This window comes from Sapajus apella, unplaced genomic scaffold (genome assembly GCF_009761245.1).
Source record: "Sapajus apella isolate SASKATOON/1434 unplaced genomic scaffold, GSC_monkey_1.0 scaffold1, whole genome shotgun sequence".
Lineage (NCBI taxonomy): Eukaryota > Metazoa > Chordata > Mammalia > Primates > Cebidae > Sapajus > Sapajus apella.
The window spans coordinates 77,570,522-77,598,358 of record NW_022436941.1 but is presented as its reverse complement, the minus strand read 5'-3'; the positions used below and the strand labels follow the sequence as shown (position 1 = coordinate 77,598,358).

Genomic DNA, 27,837 nt, shown 5'->3' with positions numbered 1-27,837 from the left:
ACGGAATTAATGAAGCTTATTAACAACTTTCCAGCTTGTATTATTTACACTTGGATTGGTCTTCGTTCCCAAAGGAAATCTCAATAAACAAATTACTGTGGTGTAAGAACAACTTTTCCAAGTTAATTTAAATATAGAATAGTTCGGCCAGGCACGATTGTAATCTCAGCACTTTGGGAGGCCGAGGCAGGCAGACCACCTGAGGTCAGGAGTTCAAGACTAGCCTGCCCAACATGGCAAAACCCCATATCTACTAAAAATACAAAAAATAAGCTGGGCATGGTGGTGGGTGCCTGTAGTCCCAGCTACTCGAGAGGCTGAGGCAGGAGAATCACTTGAACCCAGGAGGCAGAGGTTGCAGTGAACCAAGATCACGCCACTGCACTCCAGCCTGGGTGACAAGAGTGAGACGTCTCAAAAAAAATAGAATAGTTGTCTTGAGGCCGGGCGCGGTGGCTCAAGCCTGTAATCCCAGCACTTTGGGAGGCCGAGGAGGGTGGATCACGAGGTCAAGAGATCGAGACCATCCTGGTCAACATGGTGAAACCCCGTCTCTACTAAAAATACAAAACATTAGCTGGGCATGGTGGTGCGTGCCTGTAATCCCAGCTACTCAGAAGGCTGAGGCAGGAGAATTGCCTGAACCCAGGAGGCGGAGGTTGCGGTGAGCTGAGATCACGCCATTGCACTCCAGCCTAGGCGACATGAGTGAAACTCTGTCTCAAAAAAAAAAAAAAAAAAAAAAAAAATAGAATAGTTGTCTACTTCTGGTAGTTTAGGAGTCAAGCTGCTTAAAAGGAGGATAAGCCAAATACCTCTCAAATTCATTTGTGTTTTGTAATAATATACACATAGAAAATATATTTCACCTTTGATATGGAACTAAGTCAGAGCTTTTCTAACTAAGATGCCCCTCACATTATTTAATAGAGGAGTGCCTATTTTCTATTTGGACACTTTCACCATTAAATATCCTAAAATGAGAATCTTATACACAGCGATTTAACAAAGCACTAGTGTAGCCAAGAGTGTCTCATAAGGCTTACTGATCAAAATAAGCTGTCAAATAAAAGTAACATGTTTACTTTGTCTAGTTATAATTATTTTCTGACAAGCTATTTTAATAAGTTTATTTACAAAACAACTATATTTTAATTAGTAATGATTTTTGTATCTTCTTTGGAAGGCTTTCTAACAAAATATTTTCTAAGCCTGTGCTCTTCTTTATGATAATGGGTCTGTAAACAAACATCTGAGAACGAATTACAATTAGTACCATCACATGTTACTGCTTTGGAAAAAACAAAGGAATCACCTGGGTAATTATCACTGTTCTCCCTATCTCTGAAAGGAGATACATGCACAATTAATATAAAAACCTGCCACAGAAATATATTCATCCTATTCAAAATAAAAGCTGGATTGCTATTACCCCATTTGAGGAGTACAACAGAAAAACAGGAAATTAAATACTAGATAGAGATCAACTACGCTCAAGTTTTTGCAAAGAACAGTTTAGAATGGACAGTTTCATTCTAGGAATGGAAGTCAGTGCCAAACCACATTTCTGGAAACAGCTTTTGTTGTTGTGCTTGTCACTGACACAGATATCAGGTCTGCTGAACAAGTGTTTACTAGAATTCCACATGTAAGACTGAATAGAAGTACCAATGCATGGAACATATGAGGGAGAAGAAAACTATCACCTACTATTTTCATTTTGTAAAGAAGAAGGATTAAGGTGTGGACAAGAAACCCACTGTAAAGTGACTGATGTCCATAAATACACAGTAGTACCACTTAAAAATTGAGGCATATCACTTGGACCTGGGAGGCAGACCCAAGATCACACCATTGCACTCCAGCCTGAACAACAACAAAAGCTAAACTCTGTCTCAAAAAAACAAAAAATGAGGTATGTCATATTTAAATTCTCATTATTAAAAGCACTGCTTGCTTTGGAAATGGAAACTACACTATCAATGGACTCAAACATGTAAGTTAGAAAAATTATCAATTCATTAAATGTAATTTATTTCTCCCATCATTGAAGTATCAGATATTCAACATACAAAAATTAGAAAATACAGAAAAAGGGAGGGAAATAAAGAAGGAGGAAAAAAAAAACCACTTTTTGTTTTACTATCTCTAAATCACCATTGCTTATATTTTGGGATACTGCCTTCCAATTTTTTTCTATTCACATTTATTTTTCAGTGTGTATTCTGGCCTCATGCAAGAAACCAGAATAAATAAATTATAAGGATATGAAAGCACCTTTTCTAGCATACTTTAAAAATAGAATAGTCATCTATTTCTGATAATTTAGGAGTCAAGCTGCTTAACAAAGAAGATGAGCTTCGTTAAGTCCCTGGGTATAAGATCCTCATTTTAGGACACTTAATACCTCTCAATATCATTGTTGTTTCACAATTATACATACACAAGCAATAATAACCACTCTATTAGTGAGTGTTTAGGTATTTTCCAATTTTTCACAAACACCAATAAGTCTCAATGTATATCACTACAGAAAGAATGGAAAGGGGCAATATGCATAGAAGAAGAAACAGAAACACAGAAAGTAAGGATAAGTAAAATAATGGAGATTAAATAATATAGTTACCGTTGATTTGAGAAATGAACACCACTGGGACTATCTTGTTTTAATGTAAGTTAAATGTTTTCCCTCCAGACCTTATAAGAAAAAGCAGCTACGTTTACTTAAAAACATTCCTCAATAACAAATGCCAATTTTGAGCAAGGAGGTACTTTACATCCTGGAAAATCCGATGCCCATAAGCCATGGTAGGGACAGCTGTTTACTCATGATTTGCAGCCCCTGTGGCTCCTCTGCGTTCTGGCATCCCCTTCCAGACACTGGCTTATCCATGTCCTCTCATGCTCTGAGACATGTAGATTTTTTTCCTCCATGCTTACAGAGTCTAGAACTCAAACAAGAGTTCCTCAATTGTGGTTCCTCCTTTCTTTTAGTCTAGCAGAGTCAGAAAGGCCAGTAGAGGCAAACTATTCACAGAAATGTTATGAGCTATGGGCCTATTTGAAGGCTTCTAAAATTTAAGAAACTGGAATAAATAAATTCCCCAACCAAATTTTCCTAAGTAAGAATATATCCCCTTGGGGATATCACTTATTTAAAACTGCATAATAGGATAAAATTAATTCTGGTTTCTCCAATTCTAGGTGTTCAGAAGCCTAAAATGAAAAAGAAACAAACAACCTGTTTTCCAAGTTTTTAATTTAAACTATTTTGGACCTTAGAAACAATATCAACACATCCTTTAACATGGTAGGATGCTTTAGGAATTTGGGGTAACCACAATTTGACACATCTTTAAAGAGCTATTAGGGGTTAGAGTGTGTGTCAGGTATTAGAAATTTGAAGGCAAATAAGACATAGAATTTGGGATAAGCATTCTAACTTCCTGGGAACATACAGGAAATTGTTCTCTAACTATGCTCCTATAAAGCCAAAGCTTTTACCATTTTATTTATTTATTATTTATTTATTTAAAGATATTTAATAAACCTTTTTGGGAAAAAAGTAAAATACAAACAAAACAACCAAAGAATATGTGTAGAAGGCTGTGGCCAGAAGTTATGCATATCTAAAGAGTGGGGGAAACCCAACTATTTTAAGAGTCTAATGTTTAGTTTTCAAGTAATAATTCAGGAAAAAAGTATAAACAAAGTGACTCTTTGATTTTTTGAGTTTCTTATAAATCACATTTCAGAAAAATATTTTTGTTTATAGCATACAGAAATGTTATTGTTTATAACACATGATCCCAACTTTCCCTTGCCTACCTGCAGCAAATTTGACTCCAAACCACCAGGTCCATGGCATGATGGTATGATGAAATACATGAAGGAAAGTCACTTGGCTATTTTTCTTGCGCAGAACAAAAAAGATCTGAAATAATTTAAAGAATATCAAGTTCATATAAAATCATATGACAGTGTATTGAGTATTACAAACATATTGGCAAAGTGCAAAGTATTTTATAATTTTATCTAAAAGTGTTGCCTTATAGAATGCTTATAGAAGCAACTAATTCCCCAAGGGGCAGCTCAAAAGCTAATTATTATGAAGAAACTTAGGTACCATGCTTACACATGGCAGAACCAATAAAAAGGTGAAATAAAACTTTATGTAGATTTAAAAATCAAAGATATAATGTATGGAATATGGCCAAAAGTTACTGAAAGAAACTGTATTGGTTAAAAAAAAAAAATCCCAGTGGATTTTGAAGTATATGGGAAAGTAGAAGACTTAGGAGTGAAATATTCCACATTGCTCTGTAATATATCTTACTGACGTGGATAAAGAATTAGGCAAATGAAGAGGACTTGCAACAAATCAAAAGTTAGCAAGTTAATATTAAAGAAAAATGAAGGGAGAAAAGTTGAAAAGTTAATTTGAGAAATATGATGGAAAAGAAAGTAAAACTGCATAGAAAAAAATTGAGAAGGGGAAGGAATGTAACACTCAGAGTGAACATATCCTGTGGTTTGTAAAAACCCTATAAACAAAACGGCAGAATCTGGGGGAGGGGGAAATGTTTAAAAAACATTCCAAAGTGAAATTCAGAATACGAGTGTTAAGGCTTTTAAATACAAGACTAAACAGAATTGCACAAAGAAAAGGATTAAGAGGAGTATTTGAGAAATGTAGTTTAGGGAAGGACATAGAAGCAGCACAGTTTCCTTATGGAAGCTGGAACTGAGAACATGCAAAGCAGAAACAATGAAGCCAAAATGCATTTGCGTATGCACAGGGAAGATGGCTGAGTGGTACAACAGAAAAAGCCATACACTGTCAATCTGGGTCCTAGTCCCAGTCAGTAGCAGCTGTTCTCTGAGTAAGTCATTTAACTTCTTGGCTTCAATTTCTCAGCGTGAAGGTTCTGGACTAATGCTTCTCAACCGTGGCTGCATATTACAATATCCAAGAAGCTTTTAAAAATAGCTATGCTTGGTCTCTCTTCCAGACCATTTGGCACTAAATCCCTGGAGGTAGGGCCTTTTTTTTGTCATCATTGTTTTCCCTAATGCAATTAATTCTATTGCACAATTCGGGCTGAAAACCACTAGAATACAGGTTCTCAAAATGTGGTCCCTGGACCAATAGCATTAGCATCATCTGAGAACTTGTGAGAAATGCAAATTTTGAGCTCCATCTAAGACCCTAGTGAATCAGAAACTCTGGGGGTGGGTATCTAGGCATCTGTGTTTTAACAAGTCTTCCAAATGATTCTAAACACATGTTAAAGTTTGAGAACCATTGTATTTTATGTTCACACAAGCCCTTTCCAATCCTAACATTATGTGATTAGTCATTTGAAAAGGTGAAGCACACTGATATTTCCTATGAGAAATATCATGGTATGCATTCCAAAGAAAACACACTTTCCAGTCTCAGAGCCAAAACTAGCTCCAAATAACCAAGATACACTTGCTACAAAAATATAACAAATATTCAGCTTTCCTGAGCTACACTGGAAACAAAGGCTCATGGCTTTCTCCTCCAAATTACAGACCCTAATCCTTGACACTTGCTTCTCCCAGGACCAGTCATCCAAGTTTAGAGTTGATCCTCACCGGGATCTAAAGTAGGAAGAGATAGTGCCCAGTAAGCACAGACTTCAGAAAAGCAGCTGAATTATTGATACTCCAGTAGTAATTCAACATTCTGGTGTAAGTTTATGAATTTTTAAGCACTTATTCTCCTAAACGAATATAGATGACTATGCTTTAGGATGAAAAAAACAAAACAAACAACAAAGGTAAGATATTTTTTGCTTTTTACTTCCTGAACTTGATTCATAAAACAACTGTCATCCATCTATGTAAAGATGCAGTTTTGTAGTATACAACATAGTTACATGCTTATCTTAATCAAGTGATAGCTACATAACAGAAACCTTTTAGAGTTTGCAAAATACTGAAAAAATAAAGTTATCCTATCTATTCTCTAAAGTTACTGATAATAAAAGATTAAAAAAGATAACAGTAGGTCTACCTGAAAAGGAGAAATAAAAAGTTATCAGACAAGTGAAACTACAGCAGTTTATTGCTTTCACTGAAAGATCAAACATTTTTTTGAAAGATCAAACATTTACCAAATATGGTGGCCATATACTCACCGTATCTAATAGCTCAATAAATTTGGAGAAGTAATAAAGCCAGCAGGTACGTGCCATCTGCAGAAGCATAAATAAATATAAATTAATTTTATTTATTTTTATATGGAAGAAAAGCTTATTTTTAAAAAAATTTTGGTAAAATATGCATAACATAGAATCTGTCATGTTAACCATTTTTTAGTGCACAGTTAAGTGGCATTAAGTACCTTTACATTGTTGTTCAACCATTTGCCACCATCCATCCATATAACTTTTTCATCTTGCAAAATGGAAACTATACCTATTTAACTACATCCCATTCCTCCTCGCCGCTAACCCTAGCTACAATTCTACTTTCTGTGTATATGAATTTGACTACCCTAGGTACCTCATATAAGCCAAATCATGTAGTATTTGTCCTTTTGTGACCAAATTATTTCACTTTGCATAGTGTTCTCAGGGTTCATCCCTGTTGTAGCATGAGTTAGAATTCCCTTCCTTTTAAAAGCTGAATCATATTCCATTCTATGATTATGCCACATTTTGTTTATCCATTTATCTTTTTTTTTTTTTTTTGAGACAGAGTCTCACTCTGTTACCCAGCCTGGAGTGCAATGGTGTGATCTTGGCTCACTGTAACCTCCACCTCCTGGGTTCAAGCAATTCTTCTGCCTCAGCTTCCTGAGTAGCTGGGACTACAGACACATGTCACCACGCCCGGCTAATTTTTATATTTTTGTAGAGATGGGATTTCACGGTGTTGCCCGGGCTGGTCTTGAACTCCAGAGCTCAATCCACTCACCTCAGCCTCCCAAAGTAATAGGATTACAAGCATGAGCCATCATGCCTGGCCTTGTTTATCCATCCATTTATCCATGGACACTTGGGTTGCTTGTACCTTTTGGCTATTATGAATAATGCTGCTGTAAACATGGCTGTACAAATATCTCTTCAAGTCTCTGTTTTTGATTCTTTTAGGTATAAACCCAGAAGTGGAATTGATGAATTTTATGGTCATTTTATTTTTAATTTTTGAGAAACCAGATGTGAAATTATTCTTAAATCAAAGAAATTAAAAAAGAAAAGCACCAATTTTCATTATAGAAAATGATACATGGGACTTTCTTTCATTCTTATAATTTTTAGCTTTTTCCCCCACAACACACAATCTGATAATTGAGTCATTTGCTTATTCTAAGTTTACATTCAATGTTACAAACGGTTGACAAAATTTTAACATTGATTTTGAATTTCGAGATTTTCCAAAGAGAAACTTACCCTCAAAGCTGTGGGTGACCGTGAATAGTCAACAATTTCACATTGAAATGAATAACCTGTACCCCAGCCAGACATCACAAACTGCAAGAGAGCACATGCATATTAAGAAAGGAAAGCATTTTCCCAATAGCCCAAACAAAGGTAGTTTTGATAGTATCTGTTCATTACATTTTCAGCTGAGTCAGTAGTCATTGCAGAGGAAAAGGTAGCTGGAACAAATACAAACTATGAACATTCTTGATATCAAGAATTTTCAAAACCACAAACTCATATATTATTTATATAAACTGTGTTCTCACTAAAATGCTCATCTCTTGGGATGATTATTCTAATATGGTGAAGAATAAAACACTTGGAGGGGTGTTTTGCTTACGCAGCAAATACTGGTAGGTGATTTATGTTAGGTTCACCTATATGTGTGGGAGTGAATGTGTTTGTGTACTCTTAGAGGAATACCTGGATCTGAATCAGTCTTTTCTACCAATTTCCAGTCTTTCTACTTCGTCAGTAAGTAAACATGGAAACCAGAATGCCTTAATTTACTCATGAGAGAGCTGCGACAACTGGGCTTTTCTCATCGTTGGCTGGTGAGTGTGATGTGGACTGGTAGTCCACGGTTCAGATATTATTGATAGTTTTACTGTGGATCCACAAGACAAGTTAAGAGGAAAAGACTCATGTTAACAATAAAAGTGCAATCTGGCAGGCCTTAATGCCAACGCACCCACAAAGTGATCCAAGGCTGGTGGTGAGAAGAAAGAACCTATTGTTGATAAATCTGAACTGTAATTCAAAGATTATGCTGACATTCTTTCAGTCTGATGGTGGGAAGGGCTTCTTTTAAAACAGTATCTGAAAAGGAAAAGCCAAGGCTCTAATTTTAAATTAACACATATATGAAATGGTATGCTTAATTTAGGGTACTGACAATATGATCAGTACTTCTTTTCTCTGACTTCTTATACTCATACATGTCAAATCCTCCCTGGAAGATCTTCTCTCTCAGTATAATGGTTATATCCTTTTCTGCCATTGAACCAAACTTTAAATTTCTAGTTTTAATTACTATTAAAGGTAAAATTGCAACTTTATAATAAATTACATTCTAGAAACAAAAGCTTATGCGGCATTGTCAGAATAATACTCTGATGGTGCAAAGAAAAGAAACAAAAGAGAAGAACAATTATTAGATACGATGGTATTATAAAGTGCATCATTCTTTTCTGAGACTAGCCCCTAGCTTGACTTACAATTTAATCACACTGTTAACTTAGTAAGTTATAAAATCTTGAAAATTAAGACTCCGAAAAGCACAACATATATTTCGTGAATGAGAAAAATATCTTTCAAAAACAAATCAATAGATTTTCCCAAAGGAATAAGGTCACATGACATAGAAATGGCTAATTCTGTTTTATAATATCCTGCTGTCAGTGAGTGTCCTCATATTCTCCTGTGCTCAGACTCACTTTGACTAATGTAATGCTCTATGGCCAGGAGCTATTTACTGGAAATGTAATGAATAATACCCCAAACAAGCACTGTGTTGAATGAAAGTTGTGTGACTTGGCCTTCTGTTGGGTCTTAAGTGGTCTCTGCTAGTGTCTGACTGGTGCCAAGTAACTAGCACTTTCAAACAATTACTACACAATAAGGCACCTGAGTTCCTTGAGTCCGATGTGCCTCCCTTTCACCTTCTTCAAATTTGGGCTAATATCACCAGTGGAGGTGTTTGCTTCGTAAACCAAATGAAATCATATTCCGTACAATAAACCATGTGTTCAGATGTGCCATCAACAGATGGATGGCATAATGTGTGGCTGTCAAAAGCCTTTGTGTTACAAGAGTAGAACATTTAAGAGCATTCTAACAGCCTGTGGAACTTTTTACATATATGTCTATACTCCAGACTAGTAATAAGAAAAATTAGGCCAGGCCCAGTGGGTCACACCTGTAATCGCAGCAGTTTGGGAGGGTGATGGAAGCGGATCACTAGAGCCTAGGAGTTGGAAACCAGTCTGGGCAACATGGCAAAATGCAATCTCTAAAAAAATTAAAAAACTAGCCAGACATGGTGGCACATGCCTGTAGTCCCAGCTACTTGGGAGGCTAAAGTGGGAGGATCATTTGAGCCTGGGAAGTCAAGGCTATAGTGAGCTAAGATTGTGCCACTGCACTACAGCTTGGCTGACAGAGCAAGACCCTTTTGGAAAGACAGAAAAAGAGAGAGAGACAGAGAGAGAGAGAATGAAATAAAAGAAAGAGAGAGAGAGAAAGAGAGAGGGGGGAGGGAGGGAGAGAGGGGAAGAGAGAAAGAAAAAGAGAGAGAGAGAGAGAAGGGAGAAAGAAAGAAAGAAAGATAAGATGGAAGGAAGGAAGGAAGCAAGCAAGCAAGCAAACAGGGAAGGAAGGAAGGAGAATTCTAAGAAATAAAGAAGGGAGGGAGGGACAGAGGGAAAGGAAAGGAAAGAAGGAAGAATTCAAACAAAGAAAGAGGGAAAGAAAAGGAGAATTCTAAGAAAGAAGGAAGGGAGGAAGGGAAAGGAAAGGAAAGAAGGAAGAAAAGAGAGAAAGAGAAAGAATGAAAGAAAGAGAAAGAGAGAGGCCGGGCGCGGTGGCTCACGCCTGTAATCCCAGCACTTTGGGAGGCCGAGGCGGGTGGATCACGAGGTCAAGAGATCGAGACCATCCCGGTCAACATGGTGAAACCCCATCTCTACTAAAAATACAAAAAAAAATTAGCTGGGCATGGTGGCGCGTGCCTGTAGTCCCAGTTACTCGGGAGGCTGAGGCAGGAGAATTGCCTGAACCCAGGAGACGGAGGTTGCGGTGAGCCGAGATCGCGCCATTGCACTCCAGCCTGGGTAACAAGAGCAAAACTCCCTCTCAAAAAAAAAAAAAAAAAAAAAAAAAGAGAGAGAAAAGGAAAGAAAAGAAAAAGAATTTCCTGAATTCAAAAATTAATAATTTATATTTGGCAGGTAATTGCTGAAATTGACCCATAAGTAACTCAAGTATTATCAGTAAATGAGAGAAAGTCTCAAATTCAGATATTTTAAAACCTTCTTTTACACTGTATTTGATCAAGTAGGAATCAAAGCTGACTGCTGATTCTTTCGAAGCCCAAGAAATATATTTGGGGACATTACAATCAATGACAAATCAGACACAGACCCTAAGAATTTGAGAACAAGAAGGGATCTGAGAGACTATTTGGTTCAATCCTGTCTTTATAAAATGAGAGAACTGAGGCCCAGAAAGGTGAAGTAACTTGCTAAAAACCAGGCAGCCAGTCAGTGGCAGAACTAGAACTAACTAGTCCCTAATCTCCTGACTTTCAGATATGTTCTTATCCCTTACCAGAACATGCTGTCCCATAAGACCATGCTAGGACCTTGTGTCTTCTTTGCTCCCATCTCTATCACTCTTTCCCTCTCAGTTGCTCACTCCTGAAGGGACAGTAAGAGTAGCCTGTGAGTTAATTTTGAAAATAAAATAGGAGAAATGGAAAGCAGCAGAGTGAGTCCCAACTATAGGGAGGTCTGTGAAAAATAAGTCTGGAGTAGATTTTTTATTTTTATTTTTTTAAGACAGGGTCTTGCTCCATCAGTAGACATGATCATGGCTCACTGCAGCTTCGACCTCCCAGGCTCAAGTGATCCTCTCACCTCAGTCTCCCAAGTAGCTGGGACCACGGGTGTGTACTGCCACACCAGGCTACTTTTCTTTTTTTTTAAAGACGAAGTCTCCCTATGTTGTTGAGGCTGGTCTCAAACTGCTAGGCTTAAGTGATCCTCTTACTTCAGCCTCCCAAAGTGCTGAGATTACAGGTGTAAGCCATCATACCTGGTCAGCCAGAGTAGATTTAAAGTGATCAAATCTGGTGGATCTGTAGCAAGAGTCAGGTCAGAAAAATGCATGTGGAGAGACTATGGTATCAGGAGAGGTCAGTGGGGCCATATTGGGCCCTTGTGAGCCCTAGTTATCACTAAGCACAAGCTATGCTATAGAGGAATTTAATATAAAAGGATGACGAAGCCAGCCAGAGTTGGAAAAGCAGCAAGGGATCTCAGAAAAGAACATGCATGGTGGTGGCTGAGGCATGTTAATAGTACAGGGGAATAGAGAGAATTCGTGAATCTGTTTTAGGGTCCTGGAAGAGCCCTGTCTCTCTTATTGACAATTAAGGAACAGTAATGAATTAAAGAGTTAATGGGAAAAAAAAATTAAGGAACAGGCTCCCTCACCTACTGCTTTACTAAGTCTATGCTCTCTGTCCCCACAAAGCCCAGCTAAACCAACCAAAACAGTCTACCATCCTATAGTTCATCAGAGTATCCAGAAACCAAAGGTTTCTACCATGATTATGACAACTCATTACTGAGTCAAGATGAACTCTGATGTCAGACAGACCTGGGTTCAAATGTCAGCCCTCCACTTACCAGCTTCACTACTTTAATTATGAGTTTTCTCAAAACTAAAATTTATGGATTCCCTTCAATCATTCATTAAGGCAACTATGTACAAATTCATGGACTAGATGTTAATTTTTCTCACTGTCTGTGAGATAGATTATACTGAGATCCTCAAATGAGTTTATTATTTGGTCTATACCTAACACTATTTTGGCAAATACCTGCTCTAGTGAGATCAGTTTCTAAATTCCTTAAATTGCAAAGGTTACCCTTATAACAGAAAACATAGTGACACATAGAAAGACTCAGGTAAAATTCTCCCATTAGGAATCCTGAAGACACTTGCCTCATAACACATATACACAGAAAATAGTACTATGAAAAAATTGTACGTTATCATCACTTTCTTGAGTTCAAAGGGCTTGCGATTTTCCATGAGCTTTGGTCCCAGAGAAGTGACGAAATAGACATACAGTCCTAGGAGGATGGTTTGCGGCAGAGGCGAGGACATGAGGAGCCAATCTTCAACTCTTGGATCTAAGACAAAAACAATATGTGAGCACACACCTGCTTAGCCAAAGGATAACTAACAGCAACCAACATTTCTTTAATTGAGCACCTAGATCGTACCATTGACTGTGAGCTATTTGGGCAATGATCACTAGCATCTTTAGGAAGATGAAAAAGAAATCAACAAGAATAAGGAAGTATCCTGCAGCTAGAAACAGCGGGACTCTCAATACCCCTAGGCCTCAACAAGCTAGGGGAAGTAGTAGTGACCAGAACCCAAAAGGAGAGAGTGACTTGGAGAAGCCCTCCTGGAGACAAGCTGTGTTATGTACTGATTTCCTACATGATGGGATTAGTGCCCTTATAAATGGCACCCCAGGGAGCTCTCCTGTTCTCTTTCCCCATGTAAGGATACAAGGAGAAGATGACAGTCTGCAACCTGGAAGAGGGTCCTCACCAGAACCTGACAGTGCTGGTAACCTGATTTCAGACTTCCACCCTCAGAACTCTGAGAAATAAATTTCCATTGCTTATAAACTACCCAGTCCACGATAATTCCTTAGTACGCTAAGACAAGATTTGACTGCCATTTAAGGGATTCGGCCAGCCCAAGACAATTCTGTATGTATGGGCCCAGAGGAATAGATACCCCAACTCCACTCTCCTCCCCCTCTCCACTGGCTGAACCTAAGCAGAAAGCAGAGGGCAGGGGAGCAAGCCCAAGGATAGTCTTCATGGGTCATTCTCCAGGGCCCAGCACAGGGTGCCAAGGCTATCTGAAAGAGAGAACACCCAGCAACATCCCACCATGTGTCTATAGCTACTATTAATATCTTAGAGTTTTTCCATCCACACATTCTTTTATTTATTAAAAAAACGTTTGTGTTTGCTGCTTCTCTTTTCCTTCCCCAGGAATTCTGGGACACTTCCACATATACAGTATCACAAAATCACAGAATAAGGGAGCTGAGCATCCTCTAAGTAGCCCACGTATGAGCTTTTGGAGTCCGACATGTGGGCTAACCACTGTGATATACTGAGCAAAATAATGCACTGGTCTCACAATTGCAAACAAAAACTTATCTGCTTACTGCCAGCTGCAGGCCAGCAGAGACGGATAAATAAAAAAATTACAACTCAGGACAAAATGTGATTAAGTCTATAATTGCTAGTAGTTCAAGTGTAATTTTACTAAATGTCCTCATGAAGCCAGAGCATTATAAAGGAAAGTAAGAATGGATAAGTTTCCAGAAGGATCTGACTCAAAATTATGCCATGACTAACCTCAGGATGCTAACTGCTGTCACTTTATCAATTGGAAAAGAAGGGTAGCAGCTCTTGCTCATTTAAGCTGCTAATGATGTGCTGAGTACTGACAAATTCTGAATACCCTGCAAGTGTGGCCTTCCACTCAAAATTTCCTCAGTAGGACTCTATGACTGATAACTCACTTGGCCCTAATTTTAGCTCTAGAGTGCTTACATTTGACCATCACTGTGCATGGCTGATTATTCTGCATTCAAATAAGCCTCCCTCAAAAATACTGACAGATGCCTCTGTCTCAAAAATAAATAAATAAAGCTAAAGAGTCAAGAGTCAGCACCAGACTGGATCCCAGGACATTTAAGAATTTAATATATGATTAAGGAAGCCCTATAAACAAGCAGAGAAGGAAGAGATCTTCAACAAATGTCGATAGGAAAACTGACAGCTTGGGAGAAAAATGAGTTTGTTTCTTATCTTATATCCTATACAAGCATGTTCCAAACCATGCATGGAAGCAAACTATTTAAAGACTTTCTACAAAGAGTGGGGGAGTACTAGAATGCTGGGTTAAACAAACAGGTTGCATTACTGCAGGATTTCTTAATGCTTCATGTTCACCATGAATTGCCAAGATGGGAATGGTAGTATGACACATTCTCCAAACTTATTTGGCCACAAAACATTAACTTTTTTGTAGAATGTTATTTAACATCTTAAGAAACTAATGTTCTGTGGAACACCGTTTGGGAAATATAGCCATTCACTAAAATAAATTTACAAATTAAATGACTGAAGATTAGGTAGTCAGACATACATAGAAGCAGCTAGTACCAACCCTACTGATATTCCAAAAAACTGAGGAAGAGAGATTCCTCCCTAACTCATTCCATGAAACTAGTATCATCCTGACACCAAAATCTGGCAAAGACACAACAATAACAACAAAAAGAAAACTATGGGCCGATATGCCTCATGAACATATATGCAAAAAGCCTCAACAAAATACTAGCCAGCTGATTCCAGCAGCACATCAAAAAGTTAATTCACAAAGAACATTTGCTATGGGTCTGCATGTCACAAAGGAAGCCTCCATAAATAAAAGTTGCCATAGAACCAGGGACCAGGGGAAAAAATTAAAACTGATCAAACTTTGATGGATTTCTTCTATAAGTGGGTAGTACAAACCTTAAACACATGAACATCATTGTATTAGTCCATTCTCGCACTGCTATGAAGAAATACCTGTGACTGTGTAATTTATAAAGGAAAGAGGTGTAATTGACTCAACAGTTCTGCATGGCTGGGGAGAGTCAGGAAACTTACAATCACAGCAGAAAGCACCTCTTCATGAAGTGGTTGGAGAGAAAATGAGTGCCAGCAAGGGAAATGTCAGACACTTTTAAAAACCATTAGATCTTGTGAGAAACAATCACGAGAAAAGTATGGGGAAATTGTCCCCATGATTCAATTACCTCCCACTAGGTCCCTCACACAACATGTGGGGATTATGGGAACCACAATTCAAGATGAAATTTGGGTGGGGACACCGTCAAACCATATCATTCTGCCCGTGGCCCCTCTCAAATCTCATGTCCTCACATTTCAAAACACAATCATTGCCTTCCCAACAGTCCCCCAAAGTCTTAACGCATTCCAGCATTAACTCAAAAGTCCAAGTCCAAAGTCTCATCTGAGACAAGGCAAGTCCCTTATGCCTATGAGCCTGCAAAATCAAAAGCAAATTAGTTATTTCTTATATACAATGGGCGTACAGACACTGCATAAATACACCTGTTCCAAATGGCAGAAATTGGCCAAAACAAAGGAGCTACTGGCCCCATGCAAGTCCAAAATCCAATAGGCCAGTCATTAAATCTAAATGTTCCCAAATGATCTCCTTTCACTTCACATTTCACATCTAGGTCATACTGATGCAAGAAGAATGACCTTGGGCATACTTGGGCATGCTCAAGTATAGGCATGGCCTTGGGCAGCTCTGCCCCTGCTGTTTTCACTGGCCAGAACTGACTGCTGTCTGTGGTTTCTCCAGGTGTACAGTGCAAGCTGCCAGTGGATCTACCATTCTGGGGTCTGGAAGATGGTGGCCCTCTTCTCACAATTCCACTAGGCAGTGCCCCAGTGGGGACTCTGTGTTTGGGGTCTGTTTCCCTTCCACATTGCCCTAGCAGAGGTTCACCACGAGGGTTCCACCCCTTGCAGCTAATTTCTGCCTTGACATCCAGGAGTTTCCACACATCCTCTGAAATCTAGGTGGAGGTTCCCACACCTCAATTCTTGACTTCTATGCACCCACAGGCTCAACACCATGTGGAAGCTGCCACAGCTTGAGGCTTGCCCACTCTGAAGCCATGTAGTTTGGCTCCTTTTATCCATTCCTGGAGCAACTGGGATGTAGGACATCAAGTCCCTAGGCTGCACACAGCAGGAAGGGCCCTGGGCCCAGCCCAAAAAACTATTTTTTTCCATAGGCCTCCATGTCTGTGATGGGCGGGACTGCCACCAAGGTTTCTAACATGCCCTGGAGACATTTTCCCCATTGTCTTCGTGATTAACATTCAGTTCCTGTTACTTATGCAAATTTCTGCAGCAGGCTTGAATTTCTCCCCAGAAAATTGGATTTTCTTTTCTATTGCATCATCAAGCTGCAAATTTTCCAAACTTTTATGCTCCTTCCTCTTTAATGCTTTGCCACTTAGAAATTCTTCTGCCAGATACCCTATATCATCTCTCTCAAGTTCAAAGTTTCACAGATCTCTAGGGCAGGGACAAAATGCTGCCAGTCTCTTCCTTAAAGCATAGTAAGAATCACCTTTATTCCCAAAAAGTTCCTTATCTCCATCTGAGACCACCTCAGCCTGAAATTCATTGCCCCTATCACTATCAGCATTTTGGCCAAAGCTATTCAACAAGTCTCTAGGAAGTTTCAAACTTTCCCACATTTTCCTGTCTTCTTCTGACCCCTCCAAAATGTTCCATCCTCTGCCTTTAGGCCATTTCAAAGTCAATTCCATATTTTTGGGTATCCTTATAGTAGTGTCCCTTTCTCTGCGATACCAATTTACTGTATTAGTCCATTCTCACACTGCTTTGAAGAAATACCCAAGACTGGGTAATTTATAAAGGAAAGAGGCTTAATTTGGCTGGGAGGTTTAAATTTGCTTGGGAGTCCTCAGGAAACTTACAATCATGGTGGAAGGCACCTCTTCACAAGGCAGCAGGAGAGAGAATGAGTGCCAGCAGGGTTTACAAATGCCAGATGCTTAAAAAACCATCAGATCTCATGAGAACTCACTTAAAATCACAAGAACAGCATGGGGGAACTGCCCCAGTGATTCAATTACCTACCACTGGGTCTCTCCCATGACATGTAAGGACTATGGGAACTACAGCTCAAGATGAGATTCATATTATTATGTCTAGTTTTTATTGCTAATAAAATAAAAAACTAATGAAAACAATACTGGCCAAGCACATGGCTCACACTTGTATTCCCAGCAGTTTGGAAGGCCAAGGTGGGTGGGTCACTTGAGGTCAGGAGTTCAAGATCAGCCTGGCCAACATGGTGAAACCCCATCTCTACTAAAAATACAAAAATTAGTCGAGTGTGGTGGCACGTGCCTGTGATCTCAGGTACTTGGGAGACTGGGGCATGAGAATAGCTTGAACCCAACAGGTGGAGGTTGCAGTGAGCCAGAGATCATACCATTGCACTCCAGCCTGTACAACAGAGTAAGACCCTGTCTCAAAAAAAAAAAAAAGAAAAGAAAACAATATCAAAAGATCTCTGGAAGGTTGTTACATTACCAACTTTGCATAGTAAGAGTTTAATTGACTTCTGTCTTTAATTTTGATTTATAAACAATTTAAAATGATTCTATTATTAACAGTCATCATACATATGGTTAGAAACTAGCTTAACTGTCAGTAAAATCATTGCTGAATTAGAGATATATTTTATTTTATACCTTCCTTAGGAGGGGGGAAAATCAAATGATATCACTTCTCTGTTCTTCCTCTGGTAGCAGTAGAAAGAAAACAAGCCAGGAAAAGCATGCTGGGCTGGCTCAGGAAGCAGAAGGAAATAATTTTAAAATAAATAACGTTTCCTGTAATTTAATATTTTCAGCACACACCTCAAGTCCTGTACATGACTTTCAAGTTCTACAGATAAAAAATAATTATGGGAGAACTGGTTAATTTAATTGGATGTTATTTTCAAAGCAAATAATAAAATACCAAGCTTTAGAAATTATATTTCAGCAAAGCTCTGGAGTCAGACAGTCTGCATTCTGATTCTGGTTCTCCCACTGGCTCATTATGTCACCTTGGACAATTGACTCACCTTCTCTATATTTAGTTTCCTCATCTGCAAATTGGGCTTAAGGCACGTATTTCATAGAGGATTGAGTTATCATATGCAAAAAGCCTAAGTGCTCAATAAGCTTGATACTGTTATTATAGAAGATCTCAATTCTGTTAGCAGAGCCAAATTGCCTCTACAGTATTTAAAAGTCAAAATGCAGAAAACAACCTTGGTCCAATTGAATCAGAATCCCAGGATGTGGTTTCTATGCATCCATTTTTTTAAATGGAAAAAGGACCTAACATTTCTCAAAAGAAGACTTACAAATCGAAAACAGATAGATGAAAATAATGCTCAACATCACTGATCATCAGGAAAATGCAAATTAAAAAAACAAAGAGAGAGTACCTTACACCTGTAAGAATGTGTGTTATCAAAAAGACAAAAGATAACAAGCACTGACAAGGACGTGGAGAAAAAGAACTCTTGTACAATGTTGATGGGACTGTAAATTACTACAGCTACAAGGAAAACCATACGAAGGTTCTATAAAAACTAAAAATAGAATTAACATATAATCCAGCATCCCACTAGTAGATATATATCCAAAGGAAATGAAATCAGCATATTGAAGGGATATCTGCACTCTCATGTTCACTGCAGCATTATTCACAACAGCCAAGATGTAGAATCAACCTAAGTGTCCAACAATGTGTCAATAGATAAAGAAAATGTGATATCTGTCAATCTAAAGTTATGCCTTTCTCAGTTACAGACCTGTAGATATAAAGATAGAAATAACCAATTGGCTATTATTCAGACTTAAAAAAGAAAATCCTATCATTTGTGACAATATGGACGAACTTAGAAGACATTATGCTAAGCAAAATAAACCAGGCACAGAAAGACAAGACATGTTATCACTTATACAGGAGTCTAAAATAATCGAAAACAATCACATTTATATGAGCAGAATAGAATGGTGGTTACCAGAAGCCAAAGGACTAGGGGAATAGGGAGATGTTGATCAAAGGGTACAAAGTTTAAGTGCAACAGGAGAAATATCTTTTTGAGATTTATTGCACAGCATGATAGCTAGAGTTAATAATAATGTATATTTCAAAATTGTAAAAAATTAATTTCAAATGTTCTCACCATAAAAAGATAAGCATTTGAAGTGATGGATATGCTAACTAGATTAATCATTTTAAATTGGATACATATATCACGGCATCACTTTGTACCCCATAAATATATATAATTGTAATTTGTCAACAGCCAACAATGTGTTAAAGCTGCTAAGGTGACCCTGATTAACTGTCACAGTTAGGAGCTAGGGGTCTGGTGTGAGACCAAGCTTCCTCCCCTGTATTTAGGGCTATAACACCCCTCACTAGGTACTCTTCAATAGTCTTTTATATGGTTTCACTGCCTCTTCATCCAATCTGCTACATTGATCGCCACGCAATTGTCAAATTCATTTTCTAAAAATCAAGCTATCCTTAAATTCTTCCTTTGCTTAAATTAGCTCTCCCTTACTGAGCAAATAAAATTGCTTAAATTAGCTCTTCCTTACTGAGCAAATAAAATGCAAACTCATTAGGATGACACCCATGACTCTGGCCATTGTTCACTTTTCTGGCCTTCTCTCACAGCAACAGTTATACCTTTCTGAATAGAGAGTCCACTTCCATGTAAGGTAGTGGGCATGTTACAGAGAGTATCAATGCACCTGCTGAGTGACAGTTAAAGTTAATTCTGACTCTATCTATGATCCCATTTGGGATAGTGAATAGCAACTGTTGGATATCAGGGGATCCATTCTTCCAAATAGCTTCAAAACTGTTTTAAAAACTGCACCCAAATCTACTTGATTCCTAAGTTCAAATAATGAGAGTTCAGGTAGAAAGGCACACCTCTATCTGAAAAGCAATGAAGTATTAGTACTGAAATTAACACTGAATTTATGAGAACTACTATAAGCCGTCAGAAAAGGATGATCTCTAAAGAAACTTGAATGTTCCGTGTATCATTACATAAGTTGAAAAAGTTAGGTTTAGGCATGAAATACTCTGTCTTCCCCAGAAACAAAGACTAATGGGGTGGGAGGTGTTTCATGTACATTCTTTTTGGCATGAGATTTGGTTTAAGTGTCATGAGTAGAGCTACGATAGAAGCAGAGCATGGAAGGCAGGCTGTCTGACAGTCTTTACCCCAATAATTACCGAAGTTCTGATTTATCACTAGCTTAATAATTCTTTTCTAAGAGTGTCCCAGAGAGAGAGCACAGGGAAAGCAGAATGCCACATACATAGAATATTAATGAGCTTTTCCATCAACTACTTGTAAAAGAGTGTTCTTAAGTAGCGTGTACTGGCTCAAACAGTACACCTTTAAGATTCTAAGTACCAATAAAATGAAGAAGCTGGAAGGAAAAGCAAACATGGATCTTTAGTGCTTTTTGAAGTACTAAAGGTTCAGAATGGCAGCAATCTTACTCATACTCCATCTTCTTGCAAAAAAAACATCATGACTAAGTTTGAAAAGTCATCATTTCTAATCAAATACAAGGAAAGTTGTATTTTTAAACATTTACAACTTTTTCATTTCTCCATAATCCAATATGCTACCATAGCATTATTTCAAAATCTCACATTTCACATCTAAGAATCCTAATAAATCCTCTTATTGCTAAGTTTTAATTATACCACTTTTTATTCTGTAGCTGTGGAATTTTTCCATAGGAAATAAGTATGGATAACCACCACTTCTCTAGCAATCAGAGCCAATGAATATCAGTAAGTTTCCTTAGGCTTCTCAGGATTAGGGCTAAAGCCAAGCATACACTTGAAATTCTTGGCCCTTGGTCATAAGTTCAGACATTTCCAGGGTGAGCAAAGTAAAACTGGACTAAGATGGCCATAAATGATTCCTAATGGCTCTCAGAGATCAATACTACACTAAGTAGAAGGAAAAAATTTTCCTGTTACACCTCACAGGGTTTTCATAAAGCTGTATATCTCAAAACAAAACATTTTAACCCTTTTAGACCATGGCTGGGAAAAAAAAAAAGAAAAAAATTTAAGTAATATGCTATATGAAGAGTATTTTCAGATGAAATCTATTATCTGTAACAACCAGCACCACGATTTATGTTGGGATACTTCTGAAATAGCAGAGCACTTTCATGTATGGTATCTGGTAGCTGGTAGATGCTATTCTCACTTATGTTTTGCTAACAAAGAAACAAAGACTCACAGCTGATAAATAACGTGTGTAAGGTCACCTAGCTGGGCTACATAAGTGTCAGACCTTAAATCTAGGTCTTCTCACTCCACATCCCTATACCCTCTCTCCCCTCCCAAATCTTCAAATAAGCATAACTTCAAATACAGGTATTCTTTGCCTTCTTCTTGCCTCTCTTCCCTCAACTTCCCTGCACCATTTGCAATGCTGTTTCCACATCTCTCTCCACTCCACCCAATCTAATTTTACTTAGCAATTTCAATTTAGGTATTCCTAATAAAAACTAAGGAGTTGATCGATGGATAAAAGTGGAAGTGGAATTCTAAAGAAGTTCACAGTAAAGCATTTTTAACTTCTAGGACTACATAGATATTTATCATTGTCTACATCTGTTCGGCTCTTCAGTTAGGTTATTGATTCTCTTGGATTCTAGGAGTCTCCCGGATTCTTGTATTTGGGATGGTGACATCAAGAATTGGACAGCAAGAGATCTGCTCTTCCAAATAACTCTATTTCAAAAACTGCACCCAAATCTACTTGGTTCCTAAGTTCAAATAGTGAGAGTTCAGGTAGCAAGGCACACCCTCTCTTTGAAAAGCAATGAAAATATTAGCATTTAAATTAATACTGATTTTATGAGAACTACTGTAAATCTTCAGAGAAGGACGACCCCTAAAGAAACTTGAATGTTCCCTGTATCATTATGTAAACTGAAAAAAGAAAAAAAAGAAGAGAAAAAGATAGACATAGTCACTATGTTTTCCCTACCACAGTGAAACTTCTCTATGAGATACTTACGAAGAGCCTTGGCATTCCTCAAAGGAAAAACTGTTGGGAACCTTTTTAGTGAAATAAATTTGGTCTTTAGCAGTTTTGGTCTTTGCAACTGAGAAAGCTGCAAACCATGAAACAGTGGATCTTTGCTGAAATCACTGTAAATTTGAATATAATTTCAACTGTTGTAGGTGCCAAGAGGTGATGCATTTCCTTCCTGAATTTGGTAGACTTGCAATTTCTGGTTCATAGGTAAGAACCAACATAACGTAGTGATGGTGGTGAGTATGTATAGCTCAGTATCTCAAAAATAACTCAAATGCTAAATGCCAGAATACTAAAACTAATAATCAGAACACATAGGTTCTAGTCTTTTATGCCATCAACTAACCATGACTTTGGGGTCACATTTCTTCAACTGTAAAATGAGGCATTAGCTTCGATGATATCTAAGATCCACCTCAGCTCTAAGACACTCTGATTCTTTGTCTGTTTTTGAAATTTTACATTTGTTCTGCTTTTAAAACTTTAAAAAATGGTTATAAAAGCAACACACATTTGTTGTTATTTAAAAATAGTAGACAAATATAGGTAAGTGAAAATTACCAATGATCCTACTACCCAGAGATAACTGCTAAACCCCATGAAAGAAACTTATGGGGTATTTTATAACCTCCTTTCATTTAACATATTTTAAACTTCTTGCTATGGCATTCAATGTTCTTCTAAAACATTGACTTTTAAAATAAATGGGCAAAGGCACAAGGCAAGCATATCAGAATCACTCAGGGGTGTCCTAGCCAGTCGTTCCCTGGTTTTTCTGTTCCCTGTTCTCTCTGACAGGTTCCGGGGGGCTGCGACTCTTTCATTCAAGAATCACCATGGACAGAGCCATTGTTGGCAGTAACTGTAATTTCCCTCAGGAGCACCAGGGAAGAATCAAGCTGAAGAGCACTGTCCCTCCAAAATCACTTTTAATGGCTACTAAATTGGAATGGGCCATCATTTATTGATCACTTCCCTTCACTGGATATTTAAGCTATTTTCATCACTATAAACATTGTAATGAACATCTGTGTAGCTGCATCTTTGTACATATCTGTAATGAAACCCGCATACTTCCTCTTGGTTAACTAGTAATAAGGGACTGTTAAATTGCAAAGTCTCTCATTCTGTTCCAGTGAAATCCTATTAAATACTATAATCTGGCACAAAAAGGAAGGATGAACCTCAATTAGGAAATGTGGTTACTCACCAGCATCTTTGATCCAATTATCATAAAGACGCACAGTCCTCGATGTAAGATCGCTGAAGGCCATTTTCCACAGGATTTACTGGCTCTTTTAATGGGTTCTTCAGCAAAATAAAGCAGAAATGAGTTTACGATCTATAAATGCAAATAAAGTCAAGCTTATAGTAATACAATATTTAAAATGCTAAAAATTTAATATGAATAGCTGGCAAAACAACAAACTTCTACTGAGGGCAAATGCATTAGTAAATTACTTTAAACCCTGATGTAGTTGCAAACATTTCAGATTTTCCATTCTTCTAGAAACATCACTAACTTCACTGAAAAAGACGAACATTCTATGTATAAGATTCAAAAACAGTAAATGACTCTAAGAACTTTCATAGGAGCAGCTCTCTTTTGTGGTGACAACATCGTTCAGGAATGGACTGCACTTGAAGTGGCAAAGCTGAAGCAGAAACCCAGGAGAAGAAAGTCAAGAGATACAGCAACTTTCAGAGAAGGTAAACTGAACCTAGACTTAGAGCTCATCTTTAAGCCTCAAAAAGTCATCTATATGCAAATTTTTATAATTTAAGTAGAATAGAGACAGAAAGAGGGAAAAAAAGGTCTATAAGAGCCAAGGAAATGCTGCTTAGTTTATCTAGACAGATAGGCAAGAATAAGTGGAGAAAACAAATCTCCTGAAAAAGAAGACCAGTGAGGAGAAACCAGTCTTATTATATATTAAAAGATGTTATAAATCTGCAATAATTAAGACAGTGTGGCACTGGGACATAGAAAGATAAATGAATGTAATAGAACAGAATGTTCAGAAACACACTAAATACACTTGAAAATTCAGAACTATATTTCAGTAAGTAAATAAATATTTGAGTAACTAAAATCTACCTAAGATGTGTATTTTACTATATTTTAATACCTCTAAAATCAGGCCTTACCTTACCAATGAATGGTATATCATAACATTACTGATATTTTTGATTCATAAGCCATGTGGTGGGGAGATGAAAAAGTTCTAGAGATGATGTTGGTGATGGTTGCACAACAATGTAAATGTACTTAATGCCATGGAATGTCACACTTAAAAATATTAAAGTGGTAACCATTTAAATTAAAATATACATAGCAGTAAAAATAACAGGTATATTTTACCACAATTAAAAAAAAAATCAGCCAGTCGCAGTGGCTCATGCCTGTAATCCCAGCACTTTGGGAGACCAAAGAAGGCAGATCACCTGAAGTCGGCAGCTGGAGACCAGCCTGGCCAACATGGGGAAACCCTGTCTCTACTAAAAATACAAAAACTAGCCAGGTGTGGTGATGGGCACCTGTAATTCCAGCTACTCAGGAGGCTGAGGCAGGAGAACGGCTTGAACCCAGGAGGCAGAGGTGGCAGTGAGCAGACTGTGCCACTGCACTCCAGTTGGGTCCAGCCTGGGTGACAAGAGTGAGGCTTGTTCTCAAAAAACAAAAAACAAAAATCCTCTAGAGTTGCCACAAGAAAATTCAGACTTTACTCTAGGATTCTAAAGTAAAGCCATTTTATTTACATAAGTATAAATGAAATTATATATATGGCATATGGTATATGATAAAGGTGGCATCTCAAAATCAGTAGACACCAAATTACCAGACATTATTCACTAAATGGTGTGGTACACCTGGATAGCCATCTGAGAAAAAAAAGGTTCAATCCAAGTGATATATTATAAACCAAGATAAACTACAAATCAATCAAAGATTTAAGTAAGAAAAACAGAGCCATGAAATCACTAGATGACACAGTAGAAGACTTTTATAACCTTGTAGTGGGAAAGGCCTTTCTCACTAAGTCCTAAAATTCAGAAGACATAAGAGAAGGCTAACAATATTTTTGAGGTTTGGGGACAAAAGAAAAAAAAAAGAGAAGGTTAACAAATTTAATCATAAATGGCAAACAGAAAAAAATATGTTCAATTCATATTATACACAAAGGCTACTCTCCTTAATAGATGAAGAGTTTCTAGAAATTGATAAAAGACCTGTAAGTCAAGAGGAAATGGACAAAGTCCACAGAAAAGGAAATACAAATGGCACTTAAATGTATGAAAAGTTGTTTAACTAACCATATTTAAATAATCTGCAATATTTTTTATCTACTGAAAAGGCCAAAATCCAAACTTTTTTTTTTTTTCAAATGGGCCAAAATCCAAACGCATTAACTATGTTGGCAGGAGTGTGGGAAACTCTCTCTCTTCATGCATTACTGGTAGAAGTACAAATTAGTGTAACTCTTATTGAGGACAATTTGGCATTATTGGTCAAAATTATAAATGCATACTTTTAACATAGCATTTCTACTTCTAGAAATTTATCCTGTAGAAATACATCAGAATAAATTCAAGTTTATTCATTGCAGCAGTGAAAGCAAAAAACTGGAAATAACCCAAATGTCTACTAATAGAGAGCTGGCTAATAAATGATAATTGATTTAACACCATGAAATATTACACCATTGTAAATAAGAAGAAAGAACCTTTCCATGTGCTAATATGGAAATATTTCTAAGATAAATCTCTATTTAAAAAAAGCAAAGAACAGCGGCTCACATCTGTAATCCCAGCACTTTGGGAGGCTGAGGTGGGCAGATCATCTGAAGTAAGGAGTTCAAGCCTGGCCAGCATGGTGAAATGCTGTCACTACTAAAAACACAAAAATTAGCTGGGCATGGTGGCAGGTGCCTGTAATTCCAGCTACTTGGGAGGCTGAGGCAGGAGAATTGCTTGAACCTGGGAGGCGGAGGTTGCAGTGAGCGGAGATCATGCCATTGCACTCCAGCCTGGGCAACAAGAGCAAGACTCCAACAAAAAAGGAAGGGAAGGAAAGGAAGGATGTGAAGGAAGGAAGAAAGGGGAAAAAAACAAAGGAAATACAGAATTTAAAAATGATAACCTTGTATATAAAAGTAGAAAAGGCATAGGAATACAATTTTACATTTACTCAGTTGTATAAAAGGAACTCATAAGAGGTAGGCAAGAAAAAGGGAATGGCCGGGCGCGGTGGCTCAAGCCTGTAATCCCAGCACTTTGGGAGGCTGGGGCGGGTGGATCACGAGGTCAAGAGATCAAGACCATCCTGGTCAACATGGTGAAACCCCGTCTCTACTAAAAAATACAAAAAATTAGCTGGGCATGGTGGCGCATGCCTGTAGTCCCAGCTACTCAGGAGGCTGAGGCAGGAGAATTGCCTGAACCCAGGAGGCGGAGGTTGCGGTGAGCCGAGATAGCACCATTGCACTCCAGCCTGGGTAACAAGAGCGAAACTCCGTCTCAAAAAACAAAACAAAACAAAACAAAACAAAACAAAACAAAACAAAACAAAACAGAAAAAGGGAATAGGGTACTAATTGGGCTGAAGGAATAGAAGAAAGATTTTATACTGTTGTTTTTTGACTCATATGGACATTTTACCTGCCTAAAATAAAGAATAAAAGCAGCTGTACCTTTACTGGAACATTCCTATTTAAAAATTCACACACAAATACACATGCACACAAAAAAGAAATTTGGTCTAAATTCTTTCAAGAGTCCATCCCCTCCAGAGGATTTCTCCAAGTCCAGGAGAGCATGTCAGCATGGCCTCTGTTTTGATATACCATCTTCTAGGCAGAGTCCGGACTCAAGATTGGCTGTGGTGATGCCAGGGTCTTGCCAGTCAGCCTGGACTTTTATTTTCCTAAAAGATCATGTCTCACTTCTGTAGCAAAAGTGTAACGTGGGGTTGGGAGCAGGGGCTCTGGGCTCACAATGATCTTGGCTTTTCAATCCCACCACTTAATAGCTCAATTTTCCAACAAAATTACAGCTCAATTTCCTAATCTGTAAAATGGGAATGCCATTGAGTACCCGCCAAGATAAAACAAACTAACTCATAGGGTTGTTTGCGGACCATATAAAATAATATATATTTGTAAAGTTTGTAGCACAGAATCTGATCTTTAAAAATGAGTATTCAACCAAAATCATCCATTTGTTTTAGTTTTTTGTTTTGTGTGTGGGTGTATGTTTTGTTTTGTTTTGTTTTTGTTTTTGTTTTTTGAGACAGGGTCTGGCTCTGTCACCCAGGCTGGAGTGCACTTGGGAGATCTCAGCTCACTACAGTCTCAACCGCCCAGGCTCAAGCAATCCTCCTGCCTCAGCCCCCCAAGTAGCTGGGACTACCAGAGCGTGCCATCACACCTGGCTAATTGTTTTATTTTTTTTGTAGAGATGGATTTCACCATGTTTCCCAGGCTGGTCTCAAACTCCTTGGGCTCAAGCAGTTCAGCTCCCTCAGCCTCCCAGAGTATGTACTGGGATTATAGATATGAGTGACCACACTCAGCCAAAACCAGCAATTTATCATTTAGAGAGAAGTTGTGCCACTTTATGGGTACATACAGACATAAAGATTAGACACTGGGGACTTCCAATGGGGGAGGAAGAAGAGGACAGAGAGAGGGGATGCAGTCTGTAAAACTTGCTATGGGTACTGTGTTCACTCCATGGGTGACAAGATTAATAGAAGCCCAAATCTTAGTATCACACATATACCCTTGTAAGAAACCTGCACATGTACCCCCTGAATCTAAAATACATTTTTTTT

At 38.0% G+C, this 27,837-nt stretch overlaps 1 protein-coding gene across 7 annotated transcripts in view; it reads right to left on the bottom strand.

The window, feature by feature from the left end:
- Positions 1 to 27,837, bottom strand: part of ELOVL7 (ELOVL fatty acid elongase 7) — an 88,058-nt gene that overhangs the window by 5,575 nt on the left and 54,646 nt on the right. For 6 of the 7 annotated variants that reach the window (XM_032280209.1, XM_032280205.1, XM_032280218.1 and 3 more), the window contains 5 exons: positions 23,215 to 23,312; positions 12,186 to 12,376; positions 7,425 to 7,505; positions 6,168 to 6,224; positions 3,829 to 3,934 (listed from right to left, as the gene is read on the bottom strand). In XM_032280209.1, coding sequence (XP_032136100.1) covers positions 3,829 to 3,934; positions 6,168 to 6,224; positions 7,425 to 7,505; positions 12,186 to 12,376; positions 23,215 to 23,278 — 499 coding nt within the window. In that variant the 5' untranslated portion in view covers positions 23,279 to 23,312. The remainder of the gene's footprint in view (positions 1 to 3,828; positions 3,935 to 6,167; positions 6,225 to 7,424; positions 7,506 to 12,185; positions 12,377 to 23,214; positions 23,313 to 27,837) is intronic. The other variant, XM_032280237.1, reaches the window with a different exon arrangement.